This window comes from Globicephala melas, chromosome 7 (assembly GCF_963455315.2).
Source record: "Globicephala melas chromosome 7, mGloMel1.2, whole genome shotgun sequence".
NCBI classification, from domain to species: domain Eukaryota; kingdom Metazoa; phylum Chordata; class Mammalia; order Artiodactyla; family Delphinidae; genus Globicephala; species Globicephala melas.
Genome location: NC_083320.1, coordinates 97,290,541 through 97,316,420, shown reverse-complemented (window position 1 = coordinate 97,316,420; position 25,880 = coordinate 97,290,541). Strand labels below are relative to the sequence as shown.

Below are 25,880 nucleotides of genomic sequence, written 5' to 3'. Positions count from 1 at the left end.
AAACGGCGAAAATCTCCCAGAGATCTCCATCTCAACACCAGGACCCAGCTTCACTCAATGACCAGCAAGCTACAGTGCTGGACACCCTATGCCAAACAACTAGCAAGACAGGAACACAGCCCCATCCATTAGCAGCGAGGATGCCTAAAATCATAATAAGGCCACAGATGCCCAAAAACACACCACCAGACATGGACCTGTCCATCAGAAAGACAAGATCCAGCCTCATCCACCAGAACACAGGCACTACTCCCCTCCACCAGGAATCCTACACAACCCACTGAAGCGACCTTAACCACTGGGGACAGACACGAAAAACAACGGGAACTACGAACCTGCAGCCTGCGAAAAGGAGACCCCAAACACAGTAAGATAAATGAAATGAAAGGACAGAAAAACACACAGCAGATGAAGGAGCAAGGTAAAAGCCCACCAGACCTAACAAATGAAGAGGAAATAGGCAGTCTACCTGAAAAAGAATTCAGAATAATGATAGTAAAGGTGATCCAAAATCTTGGAAATAGAGAAAATGCAATAAACATTTAACAAGGACCTAGAAGAACTAAACAGGAAACAAACAATGATGAACAACACAATAAATGAAATTAAAAATACTCTAGAAGGACTCAATAGCAGAATAACTGAGGCAGAAGAACGGATAAGTGACCTGGAAGATAAAATAGTGGAAATAACTACTGCAGAGCACAATAAAGAAAAAAGAATGAAAAGAACTGAGGACAGTCTCAGAGACCTCTGGGACAACATTAAACGCACCAACATTCAAATTATAGGGGTCCCATAAGAATAAGAGAAAAAGAAAGGGACTGAGAAAATATTTGAAGAGATTATTGTTGAAAACTTCCCTAATATGGGAAAGGAAATAGTCAATCAAGTCCAGGAAGCACAGAGAGTCCCATACAGGATAAATCCAAGGAGAAACACAACAAAACACATATTAATCAAACTATCAAAAATTAAATACAAAGAAAAAATTAAAAGCAGCAAGGGAAAAACAACAAATAACACACAAGGGAATCCCAATAAGGTTAACAGCTGATCTTTCAGCAGAAACTCTGCAAGCCAGAAGGGAGTGGCAGGACATATTTAAAGTGATGAAGGAGAAAAACCTGCAACCAAGATTACTCTACCCAGCAAGGATCTCATTCAGATTTGATGGAGAAATTAAAACCTTTACAGACAAGCAAAAGCTAAGAGAATTCAGCACCACCAAACCAGCTTTACAACAAATGCTAAAGGAACTTCTCTAGGCGAGAAACACAAGAGAAGGAAAAGACCTACAACAACAAACCCAAAACAATTAAGAAAATGGTAATAGGAACATATATATCGATAATTACCTTAAATGTAAATGGATTAAATTTACATTTAAAGATGTAAATTAGAAAGAAACAGAAAAAGAAACAGAAGAAACAGAAAGAAACAGATTGGCTGAATGGATACAAAACCAAAAGACACAGATTGGCTGAATGGATACAAAAACAAGACCCGTATATATGCTGTCTACAACAGACCCACTTCAGACCTAGGGACACATAAAAACTGAAAGTGAGGGGATGGAAAAAGATATTCCATGCAAATGGAAATCAGAAGAAAGCTGGAGTAGCAATTCTCATATCAGACAAAATAGACCTTAAAATAAAGACTATTACAAGACACAAAGAAGGACACTATGTAATAATCAAGGGTTTGATCCAAGAAGAAGATATAACAATTGTAAATATTTATGCACCCAACATAGGAGCACCTGAATAGATAAGGCAAATACTAACAGCCATAAAAGGGGAAATTGACAGTAACACAAACATAGTAGGGGACTTTAACACCCCATTTTCACCAATGGACAGATCATCCAAAATGAAAATAAATAAGGAAACACAAGCTTTAAATGATACATTAAACAAGATGGACTTAATTGATATTTATAGAACATTCCACCAAAAACAACAGAATACACATTCTTCTCAAGGGCTCATGGAACATTCTCCAGGATAGATCATATCTTGGGTCACAAATCTAGCCTTGGTAAATTTAAGAAAATTGAAATTGTATCAAGTATCTTTTCTGACCACAATGTTATGAGATGAGATATCAATTACAGGAAAAGATCTGTAAAAAATACAAACACATGGAGGCAAACCAATACACTACTTAATAATGAAATGATCACTGAAGGAATCAAAGAGGAAATCAAAAAAATATCTAGAAACAAATGACAGTGGAGACATGACGACCCAAAACTAATGCAATGCAGCCAAAGCAGTTCTAAGAGGGAATTTTATAGCAATACAATCCTACTTTAAGAAACAGGAAACATCTCAAATAAACAACCTAACCTTACACCTAAAGCAATTAGAGAAAGAAGAACAAAAAACCCCCAGAGTTGGCAGAAGGAAAGAAATCGTAAAGATCAGATCAGAAATAAATGAAAAAGAAATGAAGGAAACGATAGCAAAGATCAATAAAACTAAAAGCTGGTTCTTTGACAAGATAAACAAAATTGATAAACTATTAGCCAGACTCATCAAGAAAAAAAGGGGGAAGACTCAAATCAATAGAATTGAAATGCAAAAGGAGAAGTAACAACTGACACTGCAGAAATACAAAGGATCATGAGAGATTACTACAAGCAACTCTATGCCAATAAAATGGACAACCTGGAAGAAATGGACAAATTCTTAGAAATACACAACCTGCTGAGACTGAAGCAGGAAGAAATAGAAAATATGAACAGACCAATCACAAGCACTGAAATTGAAACTGTAATTTAAAATTTTCCAAGAAACCAAAGCCCAGGACCAGATGGCCTCACAGGCCAATTCTATCAAACATTTATAGAAGGGCTAACACCTGTCCTTCTCAAACTCTTCCAAAATATAGCATAGGGAGGAACACTCCCAGACTCATTCTACGAGGCCACCATCACCCTGATACCAAAACCAGACAAAGATGTCACAAAGAAAGAAAACTACAGGCAATATCACTGATGAACATAGATGCAAAAATCCTCAACAAAATACTAGCAAACAGAATCCAACAGCACATTAAAAGGATCATACACCATGATCAAGTGGGGTTTATTCCAGGAATGCAAGGATTCTTCAATATACGCAAATCAATCAATGTGATACACCATATTAACAAATTGAAGAATAAAAACCATATGATCATCTCAATAGATGCAGAGAAAGCTTTCAACAAAATTCAACACCCATTTATGATAAAAACCCTCCAGAAAGTAGGCATAGAGGGAACTTTCCTCAACATAATAAAGGCCATATATGACAAACCCACAGCCAACATTGTCCTCAATGGTGAAAAACTGAAAGCATTTCCACTAAGATCAGGAACAAGACAAGGTTGCCCACTCTCACCACTATTATTCAACATAGTTTTGGAAGTTTTAGCCATAGCAATCAGAGAAGAAAAAGAAATAAAAGGAATCCAAATTGGAAAAGAAGAAGTAAAGCTGTCACTGTTTGCAGATGACATGATACTATACATAGAGAATCCTAAAGATGCTACCAGAAAATTACTAGAGCTAATCAATGAATTTGGTAAAGTAGCAGGATACAAAATTAATGCACAGAAATCTCTGGCATTCTTATACACTAATGATGAAAAATCTGAAAGTGAAATTAAGAAAACACTCCCGGGCTTCCCCAGTGGCGCAGTGATTGGGAATCTGCCTGCCACTGTAGGGAACATGGGTTTGAGCCCTGAGCTGGGAAGATCCCACATGCCAATCAGCTGGGCCCATGCGCTGCAACTGCTGAGCCTGTGCTCTGCAGCAAGAGAGGCCACTGCAGTAAGAGGCCTGCACACTGCAACGGAGGGTGGCCCCCGCTCGTTGCAACTAGCGAAAGCCCCCGTGCAGCAACGAGGACCCAACACAGCCAAAAATAAATAAATAAATTTATATATATAAAAAAAGAAAACACTCCCATTTACCAAAAAGAATAAAATATCTAGGAATAAACCTACCTAAGGAGACAAAAGACCTGTTTGCAGAAAATTATAAGACACTGATGAAAGAAATTAAAGATGATACAAATAGATGGAGAGATATACCATGTTCTTGGATTGGAAGAATCAACATTGTGAAAATGACTCTACTACCCAAAGCAATCTACAGATTCAGTGCAATCCCTATCAAACTACCACTGGCATTTTTCACAGAACTAGAACAAAAAATTTCACAATTTGTATGGAAACACAAAAGACGCCGAATAGCCAAAGCAATCTTGAGAACGAAAAACAGAGCTGGAGGAATCAGGCTCCCTGACCTCAGACTACACTACAAAGTTACAGTGATCAAGACAGTATGGTGCTGGCACAAAAACAGAAATATAGATCAATGGAACAGGATAGAAAGCCCAGAGATAAACCCACACACCTATGGTCACCTTATCTTTGATAAAGGAGGCAAGAATATACAGTGGAGAAAAGACAGCCTCTTCAATAAGTGGTGCTGGGAAAACTGGACAGGTACATGTGAGAGTATGAAATTAGAATACTCCCTAACACCATACACAAAAATAAACTCAAAATGGATTAAAGACCTAAATGTAAGGCCAGACACTATCAAACTCTTAGAGGAAAACATAGGCAGAACACTCTATGACATAAATCACAGCAAGATCCTTTTTGACCCACCTCCTAGAGAAATGGAAATAAAAATAAACAAATGGGACCTAATGAAACTTCAAAGCTTTTGCACAGCAAAGGAAACCATAAACAAGACCAAAAGACAACCCTCAGAATGGGAGAAAATATTTGCAAATGAAGCAACTGACAAAGGATTAATCTCCAAAATTTACAAGCAGCTCATGCAGCTCAATATCAAAAAAAGAAACAACCCAATCCAAAAATGGGCAGAAGACCTAAATAGACATTTCTCCAAAGAAGATATACAGATTGCCAACAAGCACATGAAAGAATGCTCAACATCATTAATCATTCGAGAAATGCAAATCAAAACTACAATGAGATATCACCTCACACCAGTCAGAATGGCCATCATCAAAAAATCTAGAAACAATAAATGCTGTAGAGGGTGTGGAGAAAAGGGAACACTCTTGCATTGTTGGTGGGAATGTAAATTGATACAGCCACTATAGAGAACAGTATGGAGGTTCCTTAAAAAACTACAAATAGGGGCTTTCATGGTGGCGCAGTGGTTGAGAGTCCACCTGCCAATGCAGGGGACACGGGTTCGTGCCCCGGTCCGGGAGGATCCCACGTGCTGCGGGGCGGCTGGGCCCGTGAGCCATGGCCGCTGAGCCTGCACGTCCGGAGCCTGTGCTCCGCAGCGGGAGAGGCCACAACAGTGAGAGGGCAGCATACCACAAAAAAAAAACATAAAAAAAAAAAAAAAAACTACAAATAGAACTACCATACGACCCAGCAATCCCACTACTGGGCATATACCCTGAGAAAACCATAATTCAAAAAGAGTCATGTATCAAAATGTTCATTGCAGCTCTATTTACAATAGCCAGGACATGGAAGCAACTTAAGTGTCCATCAACAGATGAATGGATAAAGAAGATGTGGCACATATATACAATGGAATATTACTCAGCCATAAAAAGAAACAAAATTGAGTTATCTGTAGTGAGGTGGATGGACCTAGAGTCTGTCATACAGAGTCAAGTAAGTTAGAAAGAGAAAAACAAATATCGTATGCTAACACATATATATGGAATCTAAGAAGAAAAAAAAAAGGTCATGAAGAATCTAGGGGTAAGACAGGAAGAAAGACAGAGACCTACTAGAGCATGGACTTGAGGATATGGGGAGGGGGAAGCGTAAGCTGTGACAAAGTGAGAGAGTGGCATGGACATATATACACTACCAAACATAAAATAGCTAGCTAGTGGGAAGGAGCCGCATAGCACAGGGAGATCAGCTAGGTAGTTTGTGACCACCTAGAGGGGTGGGATAGGGAGGGTGGGAGGGAGGGAGATGCAAGAGGGAAGAGATATGGGAACATATGTATATGTATAACTGATTCACTTTGTTATATAGCAGAAACTAACATACCATTGTAAAACAATTATACTCCAATAAAGATGTTAAAAAAAATAACGGAAAAAAACCCAAAAGCTTCTAGAGAACGAGTCAAAATAATATTGTTGTCAACATGGGGTAGGCGAAGATTTTTAGAACACAGAAAGCACTAATTGTAAAAAACAATACAATTTCATCAATATTAAAATGCCTCTGCTTTTCAAAAGACAACATTATTCCAAATGAAAAGGCAAACCAATAATGGAAAAAATCTGTAACACATATTTTGACAAGAGACTTTTGTTAAAAATATATAATACAACTCAAAAGGAAAACTAGTTACTTCTCTCGAATAGACAAAAGAATTTAATAGCCATAAATGAACAATGGTAGATGAAAAGTGCTCAACATCTTTTATCGTCAAGGAAATGAAGATTAAACCACAATTAGTCTTTAACCTCTTTGGTTAAATTTATTCCTAGGTATAATATTTTATTCTTTTTGATGTGATTTTAGACAGGATTGTTTTCTTGCTTTTTCTTTCTGACAGTTAATTGTGTATAGAAAAGCAACAGATTTCTGTATATTAATTTTATATCCTGCAACTTTACTGAATTCATTTATATGTTATAATCGTTTTTTAGTGGAGATTTTAGGGTTTTCTACATGTAGTATCATGTCATCTGCAAATAGTGACAATTTACTTCTTCCTTTGGTAAATCACTGTACACTACCAGTGGGAATGTAAACTGGTGCAGCCACTATGGAAAACAGTATGGAGGTCCCTCAAGAAACTAAAAATAGAAGTACCATATGATCCAGCCATCCCATTCCTGGGCATGTATCCAAAGAAAATGAAAATAATTTTAAAAGTTACATGCACTTCAATGTTTACAGCAGCATTATTTACAATAACCAAGATGTGGAAGCAATCTCAGGGTCCACTGATGGATGAATGGATGAAAAAGATGTGGTATATATATATATACACACACACACACACACACACACACACACACACACACACACACACACAATGGAATATTACTCAGCCATAAAAAATAATGAAATTCTGCCACTTGCAACAATGTGGATGAACCTAGAGAGTATTATGCTAACTGAAGTAAATCAGACAAAGAAAAATTCTGTATGTCACTTATATGTGGAATCTAAAAAGAAACAAACAAGTGTAATAACAAAACAGAAACAGACAGATATAGAGAACAAATTAGTGATTACTAGTGGGGAGAGGGGATGAGGGAAGGGCAAGATAGGGTATGGGATTAAGAGATACAAACTACTATGTATAAAATAAATAAGCAACAAGGATATATTATACAACACAGGGAAATACAGCCATTATTTTACTTTATTTGATTTATTTTTTAACTAATTATTTTATTTTTTGGCTGTGTCAGGTCTTAGTTGTGGCATGTGGCCTCTTCGTTGCAGCATGAGGGCTCCTCTCTAGTTGCAGCACGCGGCTTTCTCTCTAGTTGTGGTGTGCGGGTTTTTCTCTGTCTAGTTGTAGTGTGCGGGCTCCAGAGCGCTGGGTTCTGTAGTTTACAGCACGTGGGCTCTCTAGTTGAGGCGCCTGGGCTTAGTTGCCCCACAGCATGTGGGATCTTAGTTCCCCGACAAGGCATCGAACCCACGTCCCCTGCATTGGAAGGCGGATTCTTTACCACTGGACCACCAGGGAAGTCCCAGAGCCATTATTTTATAGTAACTTTAAATGGAGTATAATCCATAAAATATTGATTCACTATGTGGTACACCTGACACTAATGTAATATTGTAAATCAATTATACTTCAATAAAAAAATAAAGATGCCATCACATATCCATTACAAGGGCTAAAATTTAAAAGACTAACAGTTCTAAATATTGGCAAGGATGTCAATCGACCAAAATTCTCATATATCACTGGGTGGAAGTGTAAAATAGAGCAGCTACTTTGGAAAACACAATGGCCATTTCTTATAAAGTTAAACATACATTTATCATAAGGTCCAACAATTCCACTCCTATGTATTTATTCAAGAAAAATAAAAGCATATGCCCATAATAATGACTTGCACATGAATGTTCATAGTAGCTTAATTCATAATAGCTAAAAACTAGAAACCACCCAAAAGTTTACAACAGGAGGATAAAGTATGTGTATTCACACACTGAACTACTACTCAGCAATGTAATGAACCATTAATACATACAAAGACATAAATGAATCTCAAAAACATACTCTGAATTTAGATGTGAAAGAGTATGTACTTCAGATTCATTCATATAAAGTCCATAACCAGCAAAACTAATCTGACCATTTCAATGCGGATTCCCTATTAAAATCTCAGCTGGCCTTTTTTTTTTTTTTTTTTTACAAAAAGTTAACAAATTGACCCTAAAATTCATATCAAAATGCATAAGTCCTAGAATAGTCAAAGCAATCTTGAAAAAGAAGAATGAGGTTGGAAGATACACAATTCCCAATTTCAAAACTTACTGCACAGTAGCTCTTGTGTTACTTGATTACTCCGGTTATCCAGACAGCATTGTACTGGCAGAAGGACAACCATATAGATCAATGGAATAGAACTGAAAGTCCATGCTAATGGGTATAGGGTTTCTTTTGGGGATGACACCTGAAACTAACACAACATGGTAAATCAACTGTACTTACTCCAATAAAACTTTTTTAAAAAGTCAGGCAGGGATGATGTTTGCACAACTCTTTGAACCTACTAAAAACACTGAATTGTCCACTGTAAAAGGGTGAATGTTATGGTATGTGAATTATATGTCAATAAAGCTGTTATTAAAAACATCAAAAAGAAAAAAGAACCGAAAGACCAAAACGAACCTCCACATTCATGTCAAATGATTTTCAACAAGGGTGCAAAACAATTCAATGGGGGAAAGAATAATCTTTTCAACAAATGGTGATATGACAACTGGATAGCCATGTGCAAAAGAATTAAGTTGGACCCCGTTCTCAAACAACACATACCAACCAAAAAAACTCAAAATGGATCACAGACCTAAATATAAGAGCTAGAACTAGCTCTTAGAAGAAAATCTTCATGGCCTTGGGTTAGGCAAAACCTTCTTAGATACGACACCAAAAGTGACAGAAGAAAAAAACAGAGTTCTTCAAAATCAAAACCTTTGTGTTTTAAAGGGCACTGTCCACGAAGAAAGTGAAAGAACCTAACAGAATGGGAGAAAGCATTTGCAAATCATGTATCTAATAATGGACTGACAGGTCCACAAGAAGAATTGTACAAGGATTTCACAGCTGCCTTATTTGTAATAGACCAAATTAAAACAATCCATATAACTGTCAAAAGGAAACTGGATAAACAAATTGTGATATATTTATACAATGAAACACCATTCGACTATTAAAAAAAAACCCAGAACACAAGGAAAACCTACTGAAACACACAATACATGAAGAATCTCAAAAACATTATGCTGAAGGAAAGAAGCCAGACACAAAAGAATATATACTGTATGACAGCATATATATAAAATTCAGGAACATGCAACTAATACACAAAATATCTGAGGTGTACCAATGGTTGTTTCTGCAAGAGTCGGGGTGGGGGACGACTGAGAAGGGTGAAGAAGGAATTTTCTGTGATAATAAAAATATCCTATATTTTCAGTATTCCTATGTGGAGTGCTGGTTTCACAGGGGAATACATCTTTGTAAACTCATCAAATTGGACAATTATGATATGTGTTTCGCTGTATGTAAATTTCACTTCCAATTTTTTTTTTCTTTTTTCAGTACGCGGGCCTCTCACCGTTGTGGCCTCTCCCGTTGCGGAGCACAGGCTCCAGACGCACAGGCTCAGCGGCCATGGCTCACGGGCCCAGCCGCTCCGCGGCACGTGGGATCTTCCCGGACCGGGGCATGAACCCGTGTCCCCTGCATCGGCAGGCGGACTCTCAACCACTGCGCCACCAGGGAAGCCCCACTTCAAATTTTTTAAGTACAAAAAGGGGAAGGGCCTTGCTTCATGGTGTCCTACACCTCCCTGTCCCCTTTTCTTTTCTTTTTAAAAAAAAATTTATTTTATTTTTATTTATTTTGGGATGCATTGGGTCTTTGTTGCTATGCACGAGTTTTCTCTAGTTGCGGCGAGTGGGGGCTACTCTTCATTGCGGTGCACAGGCCTCTCATTGTGGTGGCTTCTCTTGTTGCGGAGCATGGGCTTCAGTAGTTGTGGCACGCGGGCTCTAGAGTGCAGGCTCAGTAGTTGTGACGCACGGGCTTAGCTGCTCCGCAGCATGTGGGATCTTCCAGGACCAGGGCTCAAACCCATGTCCCCTGCATTGGCAGGAGAATTCACTGCGCCACCAGGGAAGGCCCCTGCCCCCTTTTCAACACAAAACACAGAGGCAAAGAAGGCCATTCCAGCCACGTGAAGGACTATGGAACTCTTTGTGCCTAAGTAATTAAGCAGTCTCCTAAAACTCCCACCTTCTTTGAAACTGGAACAAATTCTGAATAGTTCCCAAGTTTCCTGGTAGAATAGTGTCTCTCATCTCTAGTATCTGACTTGCAATAAAAGGAAGGTGTAGATTTTAACCTAAATCTTCTGTGGACTAGACCTGAGGTTAGCAAGAGGTGAACTTGTGATTAAGAATACTCTCTTCAGGAACACTATTTCTACTTGAAAGAATCCTAGGAAAATCTTAGAGGCTCTAGACTGATCCAACTTTTAAAACATAGCTATGTTTTTAGCTACAATTCTGGCAATTCCTAGAATTTTATGCCTTTCTATCATGTCTGTTGCAATAAAAAAAAGGGTGCTTAATTTACTATCTCAGTTTATGTAACTTTTGCTCAACAGAAGTAAAGGCTTTTTAGCTATCTATTCTCCATTTTTCCCTTCACAGTTTATGGCCCTGGTGTCATGTGGAGACATGACTTAACTATGCCCTGATCATAAAAACAACTTATATTTTCTAATAGTTTCCTCTGAGAAATCTAATATTTTCTTCTAATTTCTCCTATCTTCTCTTCTGATGGTATTACAGATTTGATTTATTTTTTAGTTTTGTAATTTTTTAACTTTACTGAGGAATAACTGATATCTATTTAAACTGTACAGTGTGATGATTTGATACATATATTTACATTTGATACATTATACAAGATCAAGATAATGAACACATCCGTCACCTCACATAGTTAACTTTATTTTTTTTACTGAAGTATAGTGCTGTACGATTTTATATAAGTTACAGGTGTACAATATAGTGACTCACATTGTTAAAGGTTATATACCTTATTTGTAGTTATTATAAAATGTTGGTTATATTCCCTGTGTTGCACAACATATCCTTGTAGCTTATTTTATACTTAATAGTTTATATCTCTTACACCCTTAACCCTATATTTATTTTTTAATTTCAAAATTTTCATTTACATTTACTTAATATTATTAATAATAAAATATTTTTAAAATTCAGAAAATATTTCAGAAATACAAGATGTCACTTAACTTTATCCAAATTTTTAAACATTTTATGATATTTGCTTCATTAAAAAATTAAAATGAATGGATATAATTTAAGAACTTCCCCCTCCGTGGAAGTATTCATTATGCTCAACTCAGTGTGTGCTGTTCCTATACATATTAGATTTCTTCTACTTGTATATCAATAATCAATGCAGTGTTTTTGAGATTTGTCCATGTTGGTACATGCAGATATAGTTCATTTTAATTGCTTCATATTATTTTACCGTTTGAAGAAGTCAGTTGCCTCATCTAATCTCCTCCTGCGGGACTCTGAGACGGTTTTGACTTTTTCATCATCAGAAACAGTGCTAAAGTGCATATCTTTACATGAGTCTCTTTGCATATATGTTAGTTTCTCTAGGTTCAAAGCACTGAAGTAGAATTCCTAGATCGCAGGCTGTGTTGCACATTCTTCTTTCTAGGTAACACGAAATGGGCTTCCTAAATGTTTACGTCAGTTACACTACTACCAACTATACAGAAGAGTTCCAGTTTCCACATATGCTTGCCTACAGGCATTTTCAGACTTCTAAAATTGTTTCAAAATAGATAGGCATGAAATGTTATCCCAGTGATGTTTTCATCTATATTCTGCATTTTTCTGAACAAGAAAAATTTAAATGTTTATGGTCATGGTACTTTCCTATTGGTTTGCCTTGCAAATCTCTAATACCAGCCAGGAGCTCACTCTTTCACTTTGCTAATGATCTCTTTTTCTTTTCTTTTTTTTTGAACGAAGGTTTTAATTCCTAACGTACTAAGATTTATCAATCTTTCTCTTTATTCCTTGTACATTTTATCTTCTTTCCTTTATTTTTTCCCTTTATTTTTTAAAATAAAATCCTCCCCTATTTCAATATTATAAGGAGATTTCCTTATATTTACTTCTAAAAATCTTAAAACGTTGCTTTCAGTTTTTGATTCATTCAAAATTTACTTCTGTGCATTGTACCTGGTAGCAATGAAATTGTGTAATTTACTCTATAAATTGTCACAGTGGCCTTTTTCAATTGTCCATTCTTTCCTCACTGAATTGTAATTCTACTTCCATTATAGATTCCTATTTACATGTGGCCTACTCAAGGCTCTGCATTCTGTTCTCCCAGTTTATTTGGATATCTCTGCCCAACACTACACAGATTCAATTGCTTTAGCTTTATGATAAATCTTCATGTGTGATAGGATACAACACCTCCTATTATCTTTTCCTTAAAATCATATCATCTATACTTAAACCTACATTTTTGGGACTTCCCTGGTGACACAGTGGTTAAGAATCTGCCTGCCATTGCAGAGGACATGGGTTCAAGCCCTGATCTGGGAAGATCCCACATGCCGTGGAGCAACTAAGCCCGTGCGCCACAACTACTGAACCTGCACTCTAGAGTCCATGAGCCACAACTACTGAGCCTGCGCACCACAACTACTGAAGCCCCCGCGCCTAGAGCCCATACTCCGCAACAAGACAAGCCACCACAATGAGAAGCCCGCGCACCGCAACGAGGAGTAGCCCCCGCTCGCTGCAAGTAGAGAAAGCCCGCACACAGCAACAAAGACCCAACACAGCCCAAAATAAATAAATTAAAAAAATAAATTTATTAAAAAAACCCCTACATTTTAAATATTAATATTAGATTAGCTTTTTGTATTCTGTGAAAACCCCTTTGGGATTCTGATTAGAATTACATGGAATATATAAATCACTTTGGGGTAAGGGGATACCTTTACGGTACTGAGTCTTCCCTTCCAAGAATATATGGCCCATCTCTCCACTAATTTATCTCTCCACTTTTATACGCTTTAACAATTGCTCCATCAATATCTTATGTATTCCTTTTTAGATTTATTCTTAGATGCCTTTAAAAAAAACTATTTTAGGGCTTCCCTGGTGGCGCAGTGGTTGAGAGTCCACCTGTCAATGCAGGGGACACGGGTTCGTGCCCTGGTCCGGGAAGATCCCACATGCCGCGGAGCAGTTAGGCCCGTGAGCCATGGCTGCTGAGCCTACGCGTCCAGAGCCTGTGCTCCGCAGCATGAGAAGCCACAACAGTGAGAGGCCCGTGTACCGCAAAAAAAAAAAAAACCTATTTTAAGTACTGTCTCTTAAAACTACCCTAAGAGTTGATGATGTATATGTAGGATTTCTATTAACTTTTGTATATTCATCTTATACCCAGCAATCTTCTAAAAGTTTGTCTAGAGTTTCTATTTAGACAATCATCATTTGCAAATAATACAAACTGCTTTTTCCCCAATCCTTACATCACTTACTTATCATATGCTAGTTAGGACCAGAAGTATAAAAATAAACAGCAGCAGTGACAGGCAGCATCTGGTCTGGTTATGGATTTTAAAAGGAACGCTTCTACCATTTCACCATTAAGCACAATTTTTACTAAAGATTTTCCATGGACACCTTTTGTCAATTTAAGAAAACATCCTTTTGTTCTTGGCTGACTACATTTTTTTTTAATTATTGTGAATTGGTATTGAATTTTATCAAATGTTTTACTCTGTATCTGCTGAGTTTTTATTCTGTGTTTATAACTGCTGTCAATTATTTTAATCGAGTTTCTTTTTTTTTTTTAATATTTATTTGGCTGTGCCGGGTCTTAGTTGCAGCACACGGGATCTTCGTTGCTGTGTGTGTGATCTTTAGCTGTGGCACATGGGATCTTAGTTGTGGCATGTGGCATCTAGTTCCCTGACCAGGGATTGAACCTGGGCCCCCTGCATTGGGAGCATGGAGTCTTAACCATTGGACCACCAGGGAAGCCCCCTCGATTTTCTAATGTCAAGCAATCATTGCATTCCTGGAATAAATCCCACTTTAAATAAGCCTCATAAAAGTGAGTTGGCACCTAGCACCCAGATCTTGGTATCAAATACCCTAATCCATTAAATAAAACCAGTGTTCCTTAGAGAAATGGCTGATTCTAAGACTGCAGGAGGGAAATATACAAGATGGCCTGAAGTATCTTGTAAAACTAGAAAGTAAGAAAGTGCTAAGAAGAAAGAGAAAAGAAAAGAAAAAAAAGAAAAGAAAACAGGCAAGGCAAGGCAAGGAAAACAAACAAAAACAATGACGACAGTGTGTGAGAGGGACAAGATTGCCAACTATAAGGGCTCCTAATGGCCAAAGCTGAACAAATAGAGCAACAAAATTACGTGGTTTATGTTGGTTTATAACCCGAAGTATAAAAGTAAATATCAATGCATTCATAGTAATATAAATGATTGAATAAATAAACAGGAAAGAACAAACAAATCTCCCATGTGGAAGAATTCAAAATAATTTACATAGATACTGCACGCTCAGGAGGAAGAGCAGGACTGCACACTCCTTAAGCGTGGGCCATGCAGAGCGACTTCCTTCCAAAGAGGACGGTATGGAAGGGGGTGGTGGGAGAGACACTTCACAGTGGAAACCTGACAAATACTACCTCAGCCACGTGGTCAAGGTTCACCTAAATAATGATGAGTTATAGTGATAATACGCAACCTTGATACGATGTGATACAAATGGCACTTTAACTTGTGGTCTCCCTCCCCCACATCTATCCCCGTCTAATCATGAGAAAAACAGCAGACAAATCTCACTGAGACAAATGTCCCAAAATAGCTAACCAGGGCTCCTCAAAACGGTCAAGGTCAGCAAAAACAAGGGAAGTCTCAGGATCTGCCACAACCAAGAAGAGCGTAAGGAGACAAGATGAGAAAATGTAATGGTTATCCTGGATAGGATCCTGACACAGAGCAAGGACATGAGGTGAAACGATGGGAATGGGAACAATGAATGGACTTTAGTTAATAATAATGTATTGATATTGGTTCCTTAGTTGTGACAAATGCACCATACAACAATAAGACGTTAATAATTGGGAAACTGGGTATGAGGCATACAGGAAATCTCTCTACTGTCTGTGCAATTGTTTGGTAAATGCATAACTTTTCTCCAATGAAAAGTTTAGCTTTTATTTTTTCAACAGTGAGTTGGGGATACTTCTTTCATCTTCTTTCAGCACCAATTTGTATACAATATTATCTCCTTCACTACAGGTTTGGTTGAACTCCTCTGTAAAATCCTCAGAGCCTGGCAGCTTTCCGGGGGAGGAGGGGGTTAAGAAACTTTTTATCATGAAACATTTTAAACATTTGTAAAAGTAGAAAAATGTATAATAAACAGTCAACTTCAACAATTATCAAATATCGCCAATTTTGATTCACCTACACGTCCAGCTATTCTCCTCTTTCAGTATTATTTGAAGTAAACACAGATATCACAGTACTTCACTGGCAAATATTTCTCTGCATATCTCTAAACAGTAAGAACTCTTTTGAAACACACGACCGTAATATCAAGTTTATATCTATATATTTCCAATAATTCTTTATGTCAAATACCCAGTTAGTGGTCACAAGTCTAATTGTCTTCTAATTTTTATGCATATGTGGATAAATTAGTGTTGCTGAAAACTGCACTATTTTTTCATTTTGTACTTCATTGGTTTCTGTTTTTTATTTCATTATTTCTTTCCTCTTCTCTCTTTATGCTTATTATTCTTTATTGTTGCTTGAGTTAAATGACTGATTAATTTAAAATATTTTCTTTTCCCATTACATACATTTAAAGGTGTATATCTCACCATACGTTTTGATTTAATTACACTGCCTAAGTTTGTGTAAATGGAGTGTTTTCATTTTCATTCAGCTTAAATATTTTTAATTTCTCTTATAATTTATTTGCTTAAAAGTGAATAAAATATATATATCAGAATCATTTTGCTGTAACCTAAAACTAACATAATACTGTAAATAAACTCTACTTCAAAAAAATTTTTAAGCAAATAACAAAATATTTTATTAAAAATTTCAAAGTTATTCTGTTTTGAGGGATTATTATTGATTTCTGGTATTACTGACTGTGAACAGAGATCATGAAAAGTATGACATTGATGTATTTGTGCAATAAGTATTTTATAGTATAAATTTTATGAAAGCAATGACTTCATTTTATTCTCTCTTGGATAAGCTGAACAGATAAATGAACAAAATAATACACAGGGCCTATTTCCAAAATTTAGCACATATACAGAAACATGTCCTAAAGTTTGGCATCTACCGTTCTAAACTCTTAGAAAGACATGTCTACTTGGCTTTTTAACTTATGAAGTTGGCTGTTGTGAACAAGAGAAAAACACCCCTGGTTCTATTTCCAGAGATGTATTATGGATATATTTCAGCTAATGATAAACACTGTGAATGGTGTGTTGTCCAAGATGCTTCTCTTCTTTGGATGATACTTTAAACTCAACTGCCATGACCGCTGCTAACATCAATATGTTAACACAAGGAGACACGTCCAAGCTTCCCATGAGACTATAACCAAGTTTTCCCAAAATCGGTTGATTTACATACACTAATAACAAATGATCAGAAAGAGAAATTAAGAAAACAATCCAATTACATCAAAAATAATAAAATACCTAAGAACGAGTTTAACCAAATGTAACTCTAAGACAATGATGACAGAAATTGAAGAAAAAACAAATAAATGGAAAGACATTCTGTGCTCATGGCTTGGAAGAGTTAATATTGTTAAAATATACATACTACCCAAAGCAATCTACACATTCAATGCAATTTCCATCAAAATCCAAATGGTATTTTTCATAGAAATAGAACAAGCGATCCTAAAATATGTATGAAACCACAAAAAAAATGTGAATAGCCAAAGCAATCTTGAGAAAGAAGAACAAAGCTGGACACATCATGCTTCCTGATTTCAAACCGTATTACAAAACTATAGTAATCAAAAAAGTATGGTGTTGGCATAAAAATAGACACATAGATCAATGGAATGGAATAGAGAGCTTAGAAATATAGCCACACATATATGGTCACTTAATCTATGACAAAGGAGGCAAGAATATACAATGAGGAAAAAACAGTCTCTTTAATAAATGGTGTTGGGAAAACTGGACAGTCACAAGCAAAAGAATGAAATTGGACCACTGTCTTACACTATACACAAAAATTAACTCAAAATGGATTAAAGACTTGAACATAAGACCTGAAACCATAAAACTCACAGAAGAAAACACAGGTAGTAAGCTGCTTGAGATCAAGCTTGGTGATGATTTTTTGGATTTGACACCAAAAGCAAAGGCAACAAAAGGAAAAATAAATAAAGGGGACTACATCAAACTAAACAGCTTCTGCACAACAAAGGAAACCATCAACAAAATTAAAAGGTAACCTACTAAATGGGGGAAAATATTTGCAATCATATATATGTTAAGGAGTTAACATGCAAAATATGTAAAGAACTCATACAAGTCATCAGCAAAACACACAAACAATTCAATTCAGAAATAGGCAGAAAATCGGAATACAGGCATAGCTTGTTTTTTTGTGCTTACTTTACTGTGTTTCATATTTGTGGTTTTTACAAATTGAAGGTCTGTGGCAATCCTGTGTTGTCAGATTATGGTTAACATATTTTAGCAGTAATGTACTTTTTAAATTAAGGTATGTATTTTTTTAAATACATAATGCTATTGCACACTTAACAGACTACAGTGCAGTGTAAACATAACTTTTATACGCACTGGGAAACCAAACAATTCATGTGACTCACTTTATTGTGATATTCGCTTTTTTGCAATGGTCTGGAACCAAACCTACAACATCTCCAAGGGACATCTGTAGACCTTTTCCCAAAGAAGACATATAGATGGGCAACGGGTACATGAAAAGGTACTTAATATAACTAATCACTCAGTAAGTGCAAAATCAAAATCACAATATGATATCACCTCATACCTGTTGGAATGACTATTAACAAAAAGATAAGAAGTATGTGTTGGCTAGGATGTGGAGAAAAGGGAACCCTTGTGTACTATCGATGGGAATGTAAATTGGTAAAGACTCTATGGAAAACGATATGGAGGCTTCTTAAAAAATTAAAAACAGAACTACCATATGATCCAGCAATTCCACTTCTGGGTATTTATCCAAAGGAAATAAAATCACTATCTTGAAAAGATATATGTACCTCCATGTTTGTTTCCACATTATTTACAATAGGTAAGACATGGAAATAATCTAAGTGTCCATTGATGGATGAATGGATAAAGGAAATCTAGTATACAGTATTTACAGTGGAATATTATTCAGCCATAAAAAAGAAGGAAATGCTGCCATTTGCAACAATGGATGGACTTTGAGGGCATTATGCTAAGTGAAATAAGTGAGACTGAGAAAGACAAATACCACGTGATCTCACTCAGATGTGGAATCTTAAAAAAAAAAAGACAAACTCATAGATACAAAGACAGAGGCAGGGAGAGGGGAGGGGTGGACAAAGTGGGTAAAGGGGGTCAAACGGTACAAATTTCCAGTTATAAAATAAGTCCTGAGGATGTAATATATTACATGGTGACTATAGTTAATAATACTGTATTTTGTATTTGAAAGTTGCTAAGAGAGTAGTAGATCTTAAAATTTCTCATCACAAGAAAAACAGTTTGTAAGTGTGTGGCGAAGGATATTAGCTAGACCTACTGTGGTGATCATTTCGCAAAATACAGGTAGCCCCCACTTTTGAAAAGTTTGCTTTGCACGACTTCACTTTTATGAAAGACCTACATCTGTACTTTTTTTCACTAACCAAAAGAAATCCAAAGCATATGTTTACTATTACAAAAAAAGGTAATTGTGTGTCGCTTTACACCATCTCAGCTTACCAAAGGTTTCATAGGAATGCTCTCTTTTCAGATAGCAGGGGAAACCTGTATACATATATTGAACCATTATGTTGTATACCTCAAATTAATATAATGATATATGTCAATTTTATCTCAAAAAAAAAAAAGAAACACAAAAATAGGTTATAGGTTAGTTCACCCTGTAATCCTAACCCTCCTCCTTTGACTACTAGCAGTTAGAAAATCAGTTGTATCACCCACTGCGCTGCTGTGAAACAAAACTAAACACCTGTCCCCAAGAAATCTAGCAGTAGGAATTGACATGTTTAGGTACTACAGCTTCAGGCCCCCTTACTTCTGGGTTTCCAAACTCTGAATCTCCCTTCTCGGTTGCCCTCTTGTCTACCAGAAGCCAGACAACACAGCTGTGCAGCAATGCCAAGAGGAAGGGCACACTGGGCAAAATCCTGAAAACTCACCAAGGCAATATCACCTGGGTTGCTTGCAATGTTCCTATTTCTACATGCGTCTCTTAAGTTAAAAGAAATTATCTCTTCTTGTTTAAATAACCGTTATTTAACACTGTGACTTTTGCTTTCTACAAATGACTAAGAGGGAAAATAAACTCACAGGCTGCACAGGGTAGGGGACCAACAAGTTAAAAATAAGACTAGGACTAAAGCTCTCAAACACTATGCAGATACTTGAAGAAGAGAACCCTGCAGTTAAACAGAGACCCACTAGAAACTGTGGGTCCACAGGCATGAAGTTTCTTTAATGTGTTTCTGTATCAGTGAATCCAGCTAACTCCAGTTATCACCACAGCTGGCTGTTCATATTGCGGCACTGAATGAATAAGATCTGGTGAGGGATTCTGCTGACCTAAGTTTACCCCATCCTCCAGCAAGGAAGTCACAGAGGGTCCAAGGATTCTGATCTCCCTACTTCCTCCAGCTCTTCTCTGCTTTTTCTCAAATTCCTGATACAACTGTCAAATATCCTAATCTTTGACAGTTATTCCTTGGATGTTCTTGTGCAAAAAGGACAAGAGGATATGGTTTTGAATTTAGCTGATGGTACAGGATGGTAACACCCAGCCCGTGTCTGAATATCCAGCTGCAGGAAAAAAGGGAATCCTGCAGCAGGTTAAATGGGGATACTATGCTTCCTCAGTGTCCTGAGATGAGTAATCAAAAATGGATATTTTTCTTTTCCCCAAACAGAATGGGATGAAAAGGAACCATACAGTGTTGTTAACTTTGCATAACTAAACCAAACATTTAAAAAATTATGTTTGGTAGAATATTAGTGTTCTTGAGATACTAATAAAAAACAAAGACAAACTCACAGTGGTAGAAGTGACATTCTTTAAAAAAATTTTAATATAAATGTAAAAAAAATAAACATATTAAGCCATTTTTCATGTCATTTTGAAATAGTCTCTGAGGTACTCCTGTGTCATAAATACATATAAAAATACTTTTTTAAAAAATCCAAATACATATTTTTAACTCATGAACCCTGATTGCTATTCAATAAATAAAATTATCTTTTTAAGTTTGGATAAAAAAGAATAATCAGAAAGAATTCAGCCTATTAAATAGACAAATTTCTAGTAATTAAAACAATTTAGGCTATCGTAAGAATAGACTAAATAAGGTTAATAGAAAAGAATAAGCCATCCAGTAATTGAGGCGTATTGGTAGGGATTGAATTTGGAAGATGGTAAAGGCGACAGTAAAGGTTAGATACTAGTTAATTTCCCAACACCATTTATTGAACAGTTAATTTGGGCAAACACTCATTTTGATCCCTACCTCACACCAATGTAATTCCACCTAGAATATGCAAAGATTTACATATAGAAAAATAAAAACTATATGCATTCTAGAAGATACTAGGAATGAATATACTCTTGGGGTAGAAGGGGCCTTTTTTACTTATAACAAAGTTTAAGATGACATCAAAGTCTTATGGACAGAAAAGATCTTGCAGTAAATTGAATCAGTGAGAGAGAACACAAGCTGAAATACAATCTCCCAGAATAAAGAGAAACATGATCTTACAGCAGTTTGTGAAAAATACTGAAAGGTAAGTATGAAAACAATGGCAATAGTTATTTCGTGGAAGAACAAAGAAACAAACAGGAAACGTATAATATACTCAAAGATAGCTTTCCCAAATAAAGACCTGAGTTAACAGAACAAAAGCACAGACAGAATTGTTAAAAACCCATAAAGGAATGAGTCCGAGGTCATATAGCTAACTACTGATGGAGCTGGACTTTGAATCCAGACTTGCCTCATTCCCAAATCCATATTCTTTCTTATTTCCACATGTGTCAATCAGCCAGCAAAAAGAAATCTTTCTACATGCAATGCAGTATCCTGAACTGAACCCTAAATCAGAAAGGGGACATTATTGCAAAAACTGGTGAAATTCCAAAAAAAAAAATCTAGAACTTAGTTAATAGTTATGTGCCAATGTTAATTTCTCAGTTTCTATAATTACACCATGGTTACGTCAGTATTAACACTAGAAAACTGGTTAAAGAGTATGCAGGTGTGTGACTTCATGGAAGTCTAAAATTGTTCCAAAATAAACAGTGTGGTAAAAGAAGAAATCTCTCAAAAATGATGCCTTGGGTACTAACTTAAAAACTTATAAGTAGAAAGATTTATTGCATAGTCAAATTTTTAAAAGGCCATGGTTTGCATTAAAGACTTTGATTATAACAGGTTCACTGATGATGGTTAAAATAATTATCTGCTTCAATTATACAGCATTTTGAAAATACTTATATAACTTTTTCCATACATACCATTTTTCCTTTCATGTGGATAAAACATAGCATACTGTGAATATTATTCTTTAAAAGCATAAGGTGATCTGGTTGCGATGAACTGCTTTCCATTTCTGCTAAAAACGTGACAAAAGCTCTGGGCTCATAACAGCAAGAATTAAATTTAGAGGCTTAATAGAACTGCCTGATTTTAGGAGCTGTCAGATACTGAAAGAATCAGGCCTTCAGAAATAAATGAATCCTAGGAGCAGAAAAGACGAAGCATATAATTAAGTTGAAAATTCGGGATGGGGGACGACTAGGTAAGGAAAGAGGGGAAAAAAATACCAAGAAAGAGGGAGAAAAAAGCAAAATATAGGACATGAATAAAAATCAGGGCTTAGGTGTCTCTAAAGAATTGAGATGTGATCAATAACGGAATTGGGGGAAACAGTCGTATGAACAGTAGTAAATCAGATGGCATCAGGGCACTCACTAAAAGCCTTCCAGTGGATCCTGTCACTCAGAGCATGAGCCAGAGATCTCTGGGGACCTTGATGACATACTCCTCTGCCCCGGTCACTTCTCTGAATTATCTTCTACTGTTCAGCCTCTCCCTCATGCCCTCCAGCCATCCTGTTTCTCCATGCTGTTCCTCAGGCAATGCAGGCCTTTGAACTTGCTCACCTCCCCGCCAGGAATGCTAACACCCGCTGGAACTATCATCCTGGTTCATTCCCTCTCCTCCTCAACGTCCCTCTAATACTAACTCTTCAGTGATTTACTACTGAGAACACTCATACTGATCCCCTAGCATCCCACTTTCCCCTACCCTGATCTTATTTTCTCATAGCTGCCTCCACCATCTGACGGTAATTCCATCAAACATCTGTCTCCCTAATGAGTAGAATGTAAGCTCTCAGATGTTTGCCTGTTTTTTCCACTGATGCTTCCCCAATGCCTAGAATAGTGCTGGGTAGGGTTAGGGTTAGGTGCTCCATAACTTACTTGTTAAATCGGTCAATACATAAACGTGATTTTTCATTAACGTTATTTAAAGATGAGTAACAAAACACTGGTAACTTTTCCAAAGTTGGTTTTTGAGCAACCAGAGTCACTTTTTGTTTGCCTGTGTTTTCTGGGTATTTTCTACACTGAACAATAACTTCTATAACGTTTTAAAAGGGGGTTTCGTTTTATGAAAAACTCGACAGTTATCTGTCTGAGATGATTTCAACTCAGGCTCATTCAATGTCAGAATCAGAAAGATACATTCTTTAGGGGCCTGTTCTTATGAACTTAAATAACATTTAGTTATTGCCAGAAAAATCTTCCCATTATCAAAACTTTACATGAACAAACGCTCATTCGCAGGACTGCAAATCATACAATCGCAACTTCCTCATCTTAAGGATGAAGAAACAGACCTAGAAAAGCTGTCACTTCTTCACCTTCACTTTGAACATAGCTGATGAAGTGTTGAACAAGAGCTAGCTAGCCTGAACAAAGATGGAAACATTACAGAATGGCCTAGCTCAGAAACATTTTGCAATGCAGTAAAAGTCCAGATTGAACATTTTCAGTTCACCGTTTAACTAAACCTTCATTTTCTTCAACTTATTCCCATGTCATTGCTCAAAGATGCTTGCGAGCAGCTTCATCGTATTCTTGGAACAGTCAAGATTCTCTTTGCCTTAAGATCACTAGCAGAGCAAACAACATGATCACCAAGTATTTTAGCAAGCTCAAGGGCCACAGAACCTTCCAGAATCCACTCAACAGTCAACCTCTTGTTCCAGCCCTCTGCCTTCCCTCTTGAGAGAAGTTCAAGGCCAGCTTATTTTACAAATTTCTTACACTTTTCAGCAGATGAATTGTCAATTAACTCTCATGAAATCAAATGCAAGCAGCTTTCAGGGTCTGAAAACGTGTGGCTTCTCTTTTCAAAAAAGCATTAGCTGAAAAGTTGCATGTGTGCCATTGTTTTGTTATACGTTTGGAAAAAATCTGATGTCATATTTTTTTTTCAGAGATAGCAGCAGCAGTTAACCCACACAAGTCCATTCCCCAGGTCCCCCGACAGCCATCTCCGATACCAGAGGGGCACACAGGCAGATATTTTGGCAAAGAAAGTCTACAAAATGACGTTGCTACAGGCCAGAACAACCATATTGATTTTTAGTACAATTCAAAACACAAGGAAACATCAGTTTCCTAAATGGTACACAATGAAATGGACAGGGAGACTACACCACAAAGAGCGGAGAGAAGGAAGACGATAAAAGACAATTACGTTAGCAAACAGCTGAGTGCTCTTTTCGGCTGTTTATTTTTCAGGTTCGAAGAACTGAGAGGCTTGAATTAAGTTGCACTGTCCTTGTCTGAAAAATCTGAGAGCGCTCCTTTACGGACATTGTGCTCACAGCTGGAAGCCTGGGCATCCAGTAGACCTTCAGGAAATAAAGCCGTACAACCCTCTGAACATTTGAACATCCTCCTTAAAGCTCAAAGAGTTCTTTTTCCCAATTAGTATTTCCCACTCTCTCAGCAAATGGCAGATCTGTTTAAACTGCACTATAAACATACTATTTACCAATACAGCATTCAGTTTGCTACGAGCAAATATTTTCCTTTGAAATCCTTAACGAGACAAAAATGCCTTTCAAGCCAGAGACTTCGGAAGGGAGGTTGGGAATCAGGACAGACCAGCTGGGACTTACCATGGCCCCCTCACTTCTTCTTTGGGCAACTTCTCTCTGCAGTCGGGCCACAGCCAACTTCTCCCTGGAGAAGCAAAAGCACATGATTAGTTGACCAACCTTCTCAATGCAGAGGTACACCGGCCTGGCTTCAAAACATTCTTCTGAGGTCTCCAGAGGAATCCCTTCCTTGGTTTAGCTCACTTCCTCCACTAAACTTTCTATAAATATTTAAAGTGATTGGTCATGAGTGCATTGTTTTCACTGTGTGTCATGAAAGAGATCTTTCGCCTTGGATTTTATAATAGCCAAATGAATGCTCAATGCCAACTCAAAGCTTCCTTTTAAGTTCATTAACATATATCATTTGTAAATAAATTTTCCATGGCTAAAATATTTCAGTTGTTCTTCCTGTATCAATTTTGCTCATAAGTATTTTCGCTATTCTTAATTATTTTGTTGCCCTGCGCTGATACTGAATTTAATAAAGCAAACAAAATGTAACTCTGTACCATTCTCGAAATAAAAATAGAAAATCCTTTGCAGACTTGCTACATAAAAGGCATGGGGCTGAGCATTTTACCTGATCTCATATGAGCCTGAAAACAGCCCTATAATAGGTTTTATTATCCTCATTTCAAAGATGTGGAAACTGAGGCTAAGAGAGGCTAAATAACATATGGACTGTTCATATTTTCTATTTCTTCCTGATTCAGTCTTGGAGCCTCCAACTGGTAAGTAGTAATATTACAGTCAAACTTTAGGTTCTCCTTAGTTCAAAACCTAAATAAAAATTCTGCATGTCATTTTTCAGGGTCTAAGAAATATGAAAATATGGAATTGAAAGTCAAATTATTTAAGTACTCTTTAGTTCACACAGGGTTCATTTTGTGTCCTTTATAATTGCAATTCTGATTTCTCTTACCAAAAAATCTAACATTAACCAAAATTTTAAGACTACTTTTGTAAAGTGACAGATATCTTCATTTTGGCCAGCTTTTCAATTATTCTTAAAACAGTTGAGAGACGAAGTAGGGATAAGTGAACTCTTCCAGTAATTCTCAAATCTTAGTTCGAGCAAGAATTTTCTCTGAAATCCTCTACTGCTATCGAGGTGTGAAGCTAT

The 25,880-nt window shown here is 36.8% G+C and overlaps 1 protein-coding gene and 1 non-coding gene across 9 annotated transcripts in view; both read right to left on the bottom strand.

The window, feature by feature from the left end:
* NCKAP5 (NCK associated protein 5) overlaps positions 1–25,880 on the bottom strand; it is a 1,056,997-nt gene that overhangs the window by 543,277 nt on the left and 487,840 nt on the right. For all 8 annotated transcript variants that reach the window (XM_070046011.1, XM_070046012.1, XM_070046013.1 and 5 more), the window contains one exon: positions 24,776–24,839. In XM_070046011.1, the coding sequence (XP_069902112.1) occupies positions 24,776–24,839 (64 nt within the window). The remainder of the gene's footprint in view (positions 1–24,775; positions 24,840–25,880) is intronic.
* TRNAW-CCA (transfer RNA tryptophan (anticodon CCA)) lies at positions 14,265–14,337 on the bottom strand. Its single transcript has one exon. It is a non-coding gene; the product is annotated as a tRNA-Trp (tRNA).